The sequence below is a fragment of the Marmota monax genome, unplaced genomic scaffold (assembly GCF_021218885.2).
Source record: "Marmota monax isolate L192 unplaced genomic scaffold, Marmota_monax_Labrador192_F-V1.1 WCK01_AAM20220418_F8-fsc00254, whole genome shotgun sequence".
NCBI classification, from domain to species: domain Eukaryota; kingdom Metazoa; phylum Chordata; class Mammalia; order Rodentia; family Sciuridae; genus Marmota; species Marmota monax.
Genome location: NW_026694584.1, coordinates 271669 through 284755, shown reverse-complemented (window position 1 = coordinate 284755; position 13087 = coordinate 271669). Strand labels below are relative to the sequence as shown.

Sequence of the window (13087 nt, the reverse complement as noted above, 5' to 3'; positions counted from 1 at the left end):
GGGGAAGTTGGTATTGTCTAGTTGGTATCAGGGATTGAACCCAGAGGTGCTTAACCACTGAGCCACATCCCCAGCCTTTTTTCATATTTTATTTAGAGGCAGGGTCTCACTAAGTTGCTTAGGGCCTTGCTAAGTTGCTGAGGCTGGCTCTGAACTCCATGCTGCTCCTGCCCCAGCCTCCCTAGCCGCTGGGATTACAGGTGTGTGCCACTGCACCTGGCCTGTTGTCTGTTGCTCTGCCATCTGGCTTATTAATAAGTAAATTGTCATTCTTTGTTCTATAAATAAAGTGAGTTTTTCCCTGGTTGATTAAAAGTATCAAAAACTATTTTCTTATAGCTATTTTTTTTTTAAAACCATTTAAAGTGTTAGGGTCAATTTGGTCCTAGATGATCCACCTTAGTCAGAAGTAGAAGAGCATGTTTGGGTGTTTCTTTAAATATAAAAGCTGTCTTCATTTTAGCAAACTGGAATAGTTGGAAGTGCTGCCTTTTGTAGTGGCTTTCTGATGGCATTCTCTTGGGGGTGGAATAGTTCTTTTAGTGCACTGCTCAGAGTACAGTGCCACAAGATGGGCCCATCCCATGGACTCACTCACATTTTAAAGAGGCCTTTTTTGGGCCATACTGGGGATTGAACCAATGGGCCGCACTCCATCACTGAGGGTGTGCCCAGTCGGAGCAGTGACAGTGGGGTCTAATTGGGACATGAGAGGCCTTTTCTATTCCTCATGTGGCAGCATTGTGGTGCTTCTCATGTTGTGGTGTTTTTGCTTTCCTGAGCAAAGACCTGGAGCAAAGATAAAATCTGGTTGTGAGTGATGAACAGATTGGTTGCAGAAAAGCTTAAGTGTTTCTTTGTGCCAGGAAATATTCTTGGAGATAAAGCAGTGAATAAGGTGAAAATTCCTGTCCTCCTGGAGCCCATATCTAGCTCTGCAGAGACAGATGGAAAGTTAAGGCAAGCTAGCAAATTGGAGGTGGTGACAGGCAGGAATGGAGGGTGTTAATCACCGTGGAGGGGGATGTCTGGGAGCGCTTATGCTTCGGGCAGGGCCTGACCTCCTGGTGTTGGGAGCTCTTACTGGAGTCTCGAGCTTCCATCTCCTCCAGCCTCACGATTCTCCCATCAGTTATATTCCCTTTTCCCCAGCACTTGGATTTATATTTATTTGTTGACTATTTACTTTTATCATATAAGCATGTTTCAAATCTTTCTCTTTTTAAAATATTAGAAACTAAACAAAATAAAAAGTAATCTTCGTCGAGCCTTGGGTGTCCTGGCTAATTGTTCTAACAGTTACATTTCCGCAGGGCACCTTTTGAGCTGGTTATCTTCCTCTGTATATTGTTTTTCTCAGCCATGACTGTGGTCTGGCCCCTCCACTTTGATAGCACAAGAATCACACCTGATAGGTGACAGTACCACATTCAATGGGCAGGTGCCAGTTAGTCGTGCCTTCAGATTCTGTCTGCCTGGTATCTTTGAAGCTCTTACCTTCTGCTAGTTTCATCCATTCTCTTCTGGTTCTCCCTCCTCTTCTGGCAGTGTAAGCAGTTTCTGGCCTTGCAGTCAGTACCTGCCTTCTTTGTGATGCATTTTAAAGTAGGTTGTCTTCTCAGTGGCACATCAGTGCTTGAGGGCAGAAGCTATGGTGTTTCCATAGTCATTTCCTCAGCGTAAACCTGGTCCTGGGCATAGGCTGTTCAGTGAGCACTTGTTTAGTGACTGTAAGTACACTGCTGGTTTTAGCTTACCTCTAGTGAGCGAAGTCCTTAGCTGTACCTTTGGCGTTGTGGAATCCACCATATCCCGTTTGACTGTGTGTGTATTACTTCCAAGTACACATGTTCCCATCGAGCATGTAAGTCCTTACACCTGTGGTCCCTGTTCCCTCCCGTGATCTGTAGCTGTTGGCCTTGTGCTCGCTGTGGCTGCGGTAGTGAGACGGCATCTGGAGAAAGAAGGGGCACCCTTCAGCTCCTGGTGCTGCTGGCTTGATGCCGAGGGTCCCTTGGGATCCTCCTCACCACTCCAGCGGTGTGCGTGCTGCACACAGGTGAGGGGTGCTTGTGGTTTCCGAGTGTGTAAGGAGTATTTCTGATGTCTCTGATAGTTGGTGTGGATGACTACAGCTCAGAGTCTGATGTGATTATTATACCTTCAGCCCTGGACTTTGTCTCACAAGATGAGATGTTGACGCCACTGGGGAGACTGGACAAGTATGCTGCAAGTGAGAACGTGTTCAACAGGTGTGTGCACCTTCTTTCCATTAACCTGGAAGTGGAGGGGGGGGTTGTCTCAGCAGGGAGGACAGCACACCCAGCCTGCAGTATAATGTGCACAGTCCGAGCCACCAGGCTGCAGCGATCACATTGTCCTGACCTGTGCTGTAGGTGTTACTCTTGATCCTGGGACACACACAGTGCTCTTGCTTTGCTTTTTGCCAAGACCAAACCGTCTTGCCGCTGGCATGCTCTGGAATCCTGCAGGTTGCTTACTGGGAGTCAGCGTCACCAGACCACGTAGCCTGCTCTGTGCCGGTTGGTACTCAGGGCACCGGCCCAGCCCTGACTGCCAGCGAGCACTCTTTCTTGCACTTGCTTTGTCCACCTGTGCTGTCCAGACCGCTTCGCCAAACTTTTCTGGGAAATGAAGAAGTCCTTGTCCAAATTTTTGAACATAGATGTATAAAATCCATGCTAGTAAAGATGTAATGAAGACTGAATATATTTTCTTATTGTTAGGATAATTGAAGGATAGCTGAAGTGAATTTTCAGTTGACTTTAGAAATTTGCCATTTTGTTAAAGATGAAAAATATTGGGAAATATTCAGTCTCATCTATGAAATCAATACTGGCATTTACCATTTAGGAAATTACAGGTTTCATATGTTTTAAAATGTAGTAAGAAAAAATTGCTTATTGAAACCATACGGGTTCTGTCTTTTAAGATTCTAAATAATAATTATTGATGCCTGAACACTATGTGCTTCTCTTTTTCTGTGTAGACAAATGGTGGCCCGGAGCCTGCTGGATACACTGAGGGAAGTGTGTGATGATGAAAGAGATTGCATTGCTGTCTTGGAAAGGATTAACAGATTAGCTGACGACTCAGGTATGTTTGTGTATGCAGAGGAAACAGACTTAGGTTATCTAGAAAGGTTTCTTTTACCAAATTTGTGTTTCTAAAACTAATGGAAAAGTTAAAGTGATATGAGATTTCTTTAGAAGATTTCCTAAGTAAATTATCAAACCCACCAGTAACAAGAAAAAAAAGTCCATTACTAAATTCATACTGGACCCATTTACTTAACTTTGGACATTTCTTATCAAAATAAGAAATTTTTTTTTTCAGGAGTGTGTCTCTCTTTTTTTTTCCTGAGAGAGAGAGAGAGAGAATTTTTTTAATATTTATTCTTTAGTTTTCAGCAGACACAACATCTTTATTTGTATGTGGTGCTGAGGATCGAACCCCGGCCGCATGCATGCCAGGCGAGCAGGCTACCACTTCAGCCACATCCGCAGCCCCAAGAATATTATTTTGCATCATGTCTTAAATATTTTTAAACTAATGAAATGTTAAAAAATAATTTAGAATAAATTAAAAGAGATAGAAGGTGCTGTAAAATTTTTGGGCAAATGTAAAATACCCTTCGTAAAACTAAGGCTGGTGTATTTTACAGTAAAGACAGGAGTTTGCGCAAAAGGCGAATTTGATTCGAGCTTTAGAAAATAGTGATGCTGAAATTTTTCAAAATATGTTTTGTATTGTGATAAGATATACATAACATAAAGCTTACCATTTTAGTAAATACTTAGTTTTAAGTAGTTTTTATATTTGATATTTACAAACAATCCAAAAGTAAATTTTAAAACTTAAAAAAAAAACTATGCTATCAACATATGTTTTTAATTTCTGACAAACTTTTTTGATGTCTTAAAAGTCTCATGTTTTAATTTTTAGATGAGCTCTACTTAATGAGGATATGTTAACTATTTACATAAGTATTACATTTTAAAAATTGTCTTATTGGGTGGAAAGAACATTTTTAAGCTCATTAATAATCTGTGTATAGATTGTTCTTATGTGCTTGCCTTAGGGTGGTGTTAGGAGGCTCTCATTAAGTGTGATTTTTAGTTGTAATTTTCACTGAAATGAAATAGTTTTGAGACGGGTTGTGTTGGCTTTGATAGAAAGCTGAGATGCAGAGAGGGGAAGGGGTGCAGAGTTTTGAGAAGTGGAGGTGGTAGCCCCTGGTCCCCAAGGAGGAGCTTGCTAGTCTGCAGCCAGCAGGGGAGGCTGTTCAGAGGGAGTTGGAGCCCAGCTGGTGGAAGGGTGAGGGGCAGGGAGCACTAATTGGGTAAGTGGTCAGAAAAGATGTAGTGCTGGGAGTGTTTCCCGAGCTGCCTCCCTTAGTTTTGTGTGTGTGATTTTAGTTTTTAGTTTCTGGTTTGCGTAGGTGTTTTCCACATGGTTGAGGATGTAACACTCTCTGTAGTTCAGTGTGTTGCTTTCCCATGGGTTCTGACTGTTTGACTTTTTAGTCCTTTGTCTCCCATCTGCACTGTGACAACGTCTTTCAGCAGAGTCTCTTCCAATTGCTGTCCAATTGGAATGTTTCATTGCTGTTAATTCCATTTTCTCATTTTCAGGAGACTTGGTACTTCTTCTCAGGACCCTGTTTTTCTTGTCCTATTGATTACATTCTCTTTTCAGTTACACTTCCTTTCATCATGTTTAGCCGAGTGTTTGAAATGGTGAAGGCCTCTGCAGGTTGCTTGTGTAGCTGCAGTGCTTGGTGCTACTATCCTTCTGTTGTGTCTTCATCGCTTTGCCATTGAGGGATCATTTCGTTTTTATAGTTTCTGATTGTGAGTTCGTCATTAATGGGTCTTTGTAGGGATCTGGTGCTGTAGTTTGACCTTCATTGTGGCATTGTCACTTGTGGTTCAGAGCTGTGCTGCCAGGCCCAGGGTCCTTAGCAGCTAGGAATCACTCTGCACTGATTCTGTGGTGTTGTGTGTATGAGATAAGTATGTTTATTCTGGGTGGGGAGCAGCAGTTCTCATTCTGTGCCTGCATGTATGAATCTGGAATCCAGACCAGTCCAAAGCACATGCCCAGGGTTTCAGAAATAACATGTTTAGAGCAGATTTTTGTTGTTGTTGTTGTTTTCAATACCGAGAATAACACACTACCAAAAGAAAAAAACTGCTAGTACCCTAGAAACTGCCTCAGTGTATTTCTGTCTTGCCCACTTTCCTAAAGGTGGGCACCATCTGACCACTAAGGGCATTGATTATTTTGTGTCTGGCCTCTGTTTCTGAAGCTCCTCCATGTTGCTGCTTGTGACTGTTGCGGATTTTTTTTAACCAGTGGTGTGCTCTGCGAGTACACTGCAGCTAAGTGCCACTGTGGTTGGAGTGGGCGCGTGGGTTGCCTCCAGCATAGGTTAGTGCTGCTTTGAACACAGGCACACATCTCCGTGGGTACATAGAAACGGAGTCACTGGGTCATAAGACATGCGTAGCCTCACCCTGATGGAAGTGCCCTGGTGTTTTCCAGAGTGGCATAGCTGTCTACAGATGCCTGGGCATGTGTTCAGTCTGCGCCTGCAGCATCACCCGTTTGCGCAGAGCTCAGGTGTGTGAGGGCATGCTTTAACTTGCATTTCTTTAGTGACCTGTGAAGTTGAGTGCTGGTTATGTGCTTACTGGCTAGTTGGACACCTTGATTTTTGTAGTATAAAGTCTCTTCCCCTTTATTTAAATTGGCAGGATTTTTCTTATAGATTTTTTCCTTATAGATTTATAAAGTGAATTTTTTTTTCCTTCGGTGCTGGGGATGGAACCCAGAGCCTCATACATGTTAGGCAAGTGCTCTAACACAAGCCACATCCCCAGCCCTGAAATTCTTTATACCCATTAAGTATCCTTAGGCCATTTACGTGTCTTAGAGGTATCTTTTCTACTCTGGCTGACCTTTTACTCTTAAATGGTGCCTCTTAAAGAAGAGAAGTCCTAGGCTTGTGGAGGGAGCACTTGCCTCGCCTGCATGAGGCCTGGGGTTCAATCCAGGGTACTAGGGAAGAAAAAGTTCTTTTTTATGGGCTTTCTATTTATGTGCTCTTTGAGAAGCTTATCCTGATTCCAAAGTCATGAGAATATTTTCCTATGTTATCTAATACAGAAACTTTACCTTTTTTTTTTTGCCTTTGATACTTAGATTCATATTCCACATGTAATTTACTCTTTTTGACATGTTTATCATGTACAGTATTTATCATGTAAATACAGTGTTTATTTTTGTATATTTTAGGAAACAGAGAACAAACTTCGTTTTATTGTTGTTGGTTTGGGTACCGGATTGAACTCAGGGATGCTTAAACCCTGAGCCACATCAATCCCCAGCCCTTTTTAAAAATATTTTATTTTGAGTCAGGGTCTTTCCTAGTTGCTTAAAGCCTCACTAAGTTGCTGAGGCTGGCTTTGAATTTTCAATCCTCCTGCCTCAGCCTCCCAAGTCACTGGGATGACAAGTGTGTACCATTGCACTCAGCTGTAATGAAGTTTTTATAAAGTGAATTAGTTGATTTTTTAGTTAGTTCTTTGGTAGTGTTTGCTTCTCCATCTTAAGATTGTACATTTCTTCTAATATTATCTTTTAGTCCTTTGAGTTTTTTTCCCTCCCAAGTTTGAAACTTGTATTTCATCTGGAGTTTATGTGTAGTGTGCAGAAAGAGTAGGAATCTAACAGGCATAGTGGCGCATGCCTGTCATTCTGGTGGCTCAGGAGGCTAAGGCAGGAGGACCACAAGTTCAAGGCCAGCCTCAGCAATTTATTGAAGCCCTGAGCAACTTAGCAAGAAGACCATGTCTCAGAATAAAAAATACAAAGGTCTAGGGATGTGGCTCAGTGTTTGAACACCACTGGGTTCAATACCCAGTACTGAAAAAGAAAGGAATTGTTGTATGCTTGGTACTTGCTATGAAGTGTAGCACCTGGGTCTGGGTAGATCCCTCCTTCATTCTCGGTGGACCTGCTGGTGGTTGGAGGAGGACTGCAGGGTGAAAAGATGATTTTGTAAGTCCTTTCCTTGCTAAAGATGAAAGTGCAAAGACAGCTCACTTGTTCACCTTGCTGTTATTTCAACAGAACCAACAGTGCGAGCAGAGCTGATGGAACAGGTGCCTCATATTGCATTGTTTTGTCAAGAAAATCGCCCTTCCATACCATATGCTTTTTCCAAATACTTACTACCTATTGTGGTCAGATATCTTGCAGATCAGAATAATCAGGTAAGAGTTGCATTTATTTGATTTTAAAGGAATTTTATGTAGCTTAATGTATGTAGAATAGCCCAGCCTGGGTTTTCATTGGATTATTTTTCCTAATTTTATTATTTGTGTTTCAGAAATGTCCAGTTATCTTAGATAAGACATTGTTGAGAGTCAGACAAGTGCATTAGGTCTCTTGAATGCCCTTCTGCCTAGTACTTGTGCTCACTTGGTACCTTCCCAGGTGTTTGTCAGTGCACCTTTGTGACATCTTTACAAGGATGGCTTTTGTGTTCCACTGTTACAACATAGTCTATCACATCGTCTTTGTAATAGTTGAAGAAAATAGCTAAAAAAATTTTTTTGCGAGTGTGTCTTCCTTTAAGTTTATGAGAAATCTTCACATTTGTGAACGTGGAGTGGTCAAGTTTTGTCACATCAGGCACATGTTTGTCTTTATGGTTTGCCCAGGTGAGGAAGACAAGCCAGGCAGCACTGCTGGCTCTGCTGGAGCAGGAGCTGATCGAGAGATTTGATGTGGAGACCAGAGTATGCCCGGTGCTGATAGAGCTGACTGCCCCAGACAGCAATGACGATGTGAAGACGGAGGCCGTGGCTGTAAGTGGTGCTCGTTTCCGTCTAGGCAGAGGTACCTGTAGAGTGCCCATCAGACCTTGGCTGCTTTGTCTCATTTAATACATGATTGTTAAAGTAGCTGCCAACTGCTAAGGGACATATAATGACTGAGGAAACAGGTGTATCGTCATACAGTAAAGCAGTAAGTTACCGTAAACTCGTTGTGTCAAATGGGAAAATAAGATGGTTATCACAGAGTGCAGTTAAATTTTAAAAAAAAAGTAGTAAAGGAAGAAACACAGGGAGCCCTCCCTTGCTGGGAGCCCTTAAGGACGCGCTTGGCTCCTACCCCTCAGGGAAGGACAGCCTGCCCGGGCCTTGGCTGGGATGCATGCCGTCCCTGGCTAGTGCTACTTCTATGCCATGGTTGCTGCATCTCATTATTTTGTTTTTAAATACTCACCAGCTAGTAATGAACTCATTTTTTCCTCAATTATATTTATTCACATAACAATCATTTTAAAGTGTGTAATGCAGTAGCAGTAGCATATGGTACATGTGTAATGCAATAGCATTTAGTACATTCGCAGTGTCACACAACAACCACCTCTGCCTATTCCAAAGCATTTTTTTCCTTCCTTCAGAGTTCCTCAGTGAAGGACATCAGTCTTGGTGTGACTGTTGGCTCACATGAGCAGGGTGTACTGAGTCATGATTTTTGATGGGATCTAGAATCAGGAGATCATTATGATTTGAGGACTGTTTCCAGCACTGGTAGGAATCCTGCGCTGGCCTCTTCAGACTCACTCACTCCTGCTTAGTTGTCAGGTTTTACATTTCCTGGCTCCCAGTTATTTTCTTTTAGGAATGATTCATTCTAACAAATTCATTTGTCCTAGATGAGTAGTGATACAGTGTAACCTGGGGTTTCTATTCAAAGTTTGGGTTGGTGATTCTTGTTTGAGAAACAAAGCTGGCCGTGGCCTCTAGGAGTCGCAGGCAATATCTCCAGTTCTGATGATATTGGGATTTTGACACAGGAATTATTTTATATAGATCAGTTTGGGAAGAATTGCTAGCCTAACAATCCATGAATATGATAGATCTGTCAATTTACTGAAGCATTTGATCGACCTGGTCAATATAGTTATCATCAGAAGATCTTGTATTTTGTTAGATTTCATGTCTTTTTAACATTGTGAAAGATGATGTTTTAAAGGTGCCCAGTCATTCTTTGTAATTTGTAGAAGAAATACAATAGATGTTTGTATTCTGACATGTGTCCTACAAACCACGCCTTAAATGGTGTGAGTGGTGCTTGTTTCCGTCTAGGCAGAGGTGCATAGTTGTCATACATGACAACTGTCATATGAATAAAGAGTTTTCTGTCTTTCCAATATCTACCTTTTACTTTTTTTTTTTTTTTTTAATTTATTTTATTTTTAGTTCTCGGCGGACACAACATCTTTGTTGGTATGTGGTGCTGAGTATCGAACCCGGGCCGCACGCATGCCAGGCGAGCGCGCTACCGCTTGAGCCACATCCCCAGCCCTACCTTTTACTTTTTGTCATGTTTGTAGTGTCAGAGGGGATTTCATTGCTAAATGATGATAGACCATCAGATTTCTTTCTGTGTCAATTTCTATAGTGGAAAGTTCATTTTCGTTCTTTTTAAAAAAATCTTTCTTTTATTTATTTATTTTTTTATGTGGTGCTGAGGATCGAACCCAGTCCCTCACACATGGTAGGCAAGCACCCTACCACTGAGCCCCAGCCCAGAAAGTTCATTTTTGAATCAGCAGGCCTCACTTTGGTTGGTGTTCTGTGTCAACTGAAACATGCATATTGGGACTTTCCTGGCTTTCCTTGAAGCACACATTGCAGAACCATGATGAGTCCAGCATCCAGGATCCTCTGTGAACACAGTGCTTGGCAGCGCGAGAGCTGCCTCTCAGCCTTCCTTAGTAACACACAGGTGCTTAGCACCCGGTCCTGCCGGGACAGTCTCCCTGTTGGACAGTCACTCTTGTTTTCACTAGGAAAATGTAGGGTGTTTTATTTTTTAACCTTGTAAAGATTAAAATGATTAGGTATTTAAATAACAATGATGAAGTAATATGGATGAAAATTAAAGTTTTAAAATTTTCTGTGGGATTATTGTATATTTAGTATTCGTTGGTTAATTTTATCAATAATGGTTAATACCTGTTTTTCTGTTTCCTTTTGGATAAATAGGTTGGAATTATCATTTGCTTTGAATATTCTTTACGATGTAATCAGTATAATGATGCCACATCATTTTATATTTCCTTACATTATTTCTTTTTTTCGGTTATCAAACTTAACTGAGAAAGTCTTTCTTTTTATAGATATTTCCAGTGTGTCTTTTCTTACTTTATAGATAATGTGCAAGATGGCGCCCATGGTTGGGAAGGACATTACGGAACGTCTCATCCTCCCCAGGTTCTGTGAGATGTGCTGTGATTGCAGGATGTTCCATGTGCGGAAGGTACCTTTACAGTCAGTTGTTTTCTGTTTAAGAATGCATAGTTTTAGCGGTTAACATATTGATATGTGAAATTTAATGGATTATTTTTAGGGAACTCTTTGCGGTATATTGAAATGTCACCAATGCTTTTGTTGTCAGGTCTGTGCTGCCAATTTTGGAGATATCTGCAGTGTAGTTGGCCAACAAGCTACTGAGGAAATGTTGGTAAGTATCACAAATATAGAAGAGTAAATGGTGTGTTATAGAGTAGCATGTGAAACTTGAAATGGAAGCATTTGTCCCAAAATTTTATTAACACAATCCCATGAATGTAAACCAGGAAGATGATCATGACTTTGAGTTTAGATATCTGCCCTCCTAGAATCTGGGCATTTAAATTGTGTTTTGGTAAGGACAGTTTGTTAAAAATTTAAATACATGTGACAGTCTTCAATTCATTGTTACCATTCCCATTTCTATGAAGTAAATCAATTCTAGTTTATTCCGTTGAATTAATTTTATTATGGTCCTCCAATATTTTGGTGGCATCTTAAATCTACAGATTAGTTTTAGACAGTAGTATGTGAGATGTGTGTGCTCCAGGTTCACGTGGCTTATTTCTGGAAGGATCTATCATGCAGAACAAGCCCTGAGATAATAGCTGCATTTGTCGAGTGTTTTGGGGTTTGCATAGTCAGTTATGAATTAGATGTGATTTATTGAAAACTACTGAGTATTAATATTAAAAAATTGGTACTTTTAAAGAAAATCCAGTGTTTAAAACACTATGAAAGCAGAAAATGGGAGAAAAGTGATATAGCGCCCTCCTCAGTTTGCCTAAAACCTGCCCTTCTTGCGTAGCTGCCCAGGTTTTTCCAGCTTTGCTCTGACAATGTGTGGGGTGTCCGGAAGGCGTGTGCCGAGTGCTTCATGGCTGTGTCCTGCGCAACCTGTCAAGAGATCCGACGGACCAAATTGTCAGCACTGTTTATTAACTTGATCAGTGATCCTTCACGTTGGGTATGGCTTTATAATTTTGGTAAAAAAATGTATTTGAGCCTGTTTTTAAAATAAACTTGATTTTATAATTTAAGAAACAATTTATAACGTTATTCATACTTCTAAGAGTAGACAATAAAAAGACTACTACATTAAGAATATGCTTTTCAGGTGGGAGCTGTGGTTCAGTGGCAGAGCACTTGCCTGGCATGTGAGGGGCACTTGGCTCAATCCTCAGCACCGCATAAAAATAAATAAATAAAATAAAGGTATTGTATCCATCTACAATGAAAAATATTTTTAAAAAAAGAAAGAATGCACTTTTCTTAACGGTACAGTGTTTCTTTACAAATAAAAATCATGTTGGTTTTCATTCACTTGACAATGATGTATAATATTCATTGATTTTTGTTTTTTAGAACCTTGTGTTCTATAAGTAATAGGTTAAATGTGATCAGATATGACCACTTGGTTGTACCATATACAACCCACCTCTTCTCCTGTACTGGGGATTGAATCCAGGGGTGCTTTCCCACTGAGCTACATCCCCGTTTTGTTTATATATATATATATAAAAACTACATATATTTGTGTGTGTGTGTGTGTGTGTGTGTATATGGTTAGTTAGTTGCAGTTGGACATAATACCTTTATTTATTTGTTTGTTTGTTTTTATGTGGTGCTGAGAATCAAATGCGGGGCCTCATATGTGCTAGGCGAACATTATACCATTGAGCCACAACCCCAGCTCCCCCCACCAGTTTTTAAATTTTTGTTTTTTCTATAATTTTGAGGCAAGGGTCTAAGTTGCTGAGTCTGGCCTCAAACTTGCTACCCTCCTGTCTCAGCCTACTGAGTCACTGGGATGACAGGCATGCACCCTTATGCCTGGCTATATACTACTTTTGATGTGTTGCTGGATTTCATTTGCTAATGTTATGTTGAGGGGCTTTGTATCCATATTGTAAAAAAAAAAAAAAACTGGTCTGTAGGTTCTTGTAATGTCATTGTTTAATTTTATTATAATTTAAGTTGGAGAAATGGTCCTTCCTCTTCTGTGTTTGTTTTTTGTTTCAGAAAGTTTGTGAAGAGTTGGTATTAATTCTTTAAATGTTTGGTAGAATTCAGTGGAGAAACCTTTTGGGCCTGGCCTTTTCTTTGTAGGTAGTTTTAAAATTACTAAATAAATTTTCTGTGACATGTATTGGGAGCAAGTTTAGAGATTTCACAATATCCAGAAAAGGTAAACTCTTGACATATAATTTTTTAAATAACATCTTATGTTTTTATGGAAATAATGCTTACTGTCTTACAAAGAGGAACACACTGAGTTCACACACACACACACACACACACATATTCCCATGAAGCATATAATTCCAGCCTTTAGGAAAACCAGCTGAACCCTTTTCTTGTATGGGTTCTCCAAGTAGGTAAATACTAATAGAAATACCTTACATTTAACCAAGTAGGTAAATACTAATAGAAATACCTTACATTTATTTGCCTTTGTAAAATCCATATAATCATACAGTCCTCACTTTAAAACTTGCAAAACCTTCTGGAAAACTCTCTAGAAAAAGGATGCCATCCTGAGAGAGTTGGGTCTGTGGTGCCATCGAGGGTATGACACGCCTCCTCTGCTATCGCATTGCCGTTGGATTGTGTCCATCCATCCTTCCTCCCATGAAACTCTTCTTTTCAAATGTTGTGTTTTCAAAAATCCTGATTTTGAAAAATAATGC

The 13087-nt window shown here is 40.5% G+C and overlaps 1 protein-coding gene across 4 annotated transcripts in view; it reads left to right on the top strand.

The window, feature by feature from the left end:
- The window catches only part of Ppp4r1 (protein phosphatase 4 regulatory subunit 1), a 51210-nt gene that overhangs the window by 14118 nt on the left and 24005 nt on the right, over nucleotides 1-13087 (top strand). For 3 of the 4 annotated variants that reach the window (XM_046421424.2, XM_046421425.1, XM_058571844.1), the window contains 7 exons: nucleotides 2168-2252; nucleotides 3011-3117; nucleotides 7159-7301; nucleotides 7752-7898; nucleotides 10258-10365; nucleotides 10504-10569; nucleotides 11206-11364. In XM_046421424.2, the coding sequence (XP_046277380.1) occupies nucleotides 2168-2252; nucleotides 3011-3117; nucleotides 7159-7301; nucleotides 7752-7898; nucleotides 10258-10365; nucleotides 10504-10569; nucleotides 11206-11364 (815 nt within the window). Of the gene's footprint in view, nucleotides 1-2116; nucleotides 2253-3010; nucleotides 3118-7158; nucleotides 7302-7751; nucleotides 7899-10257; nucleotides 10366-10503; nucleotides 10570-11205; nucleotides 11365-13087 lie in introns of all 4 variants that reach the window. The other variant, XM_046421423.2, reaches the window with a different exon arrangement.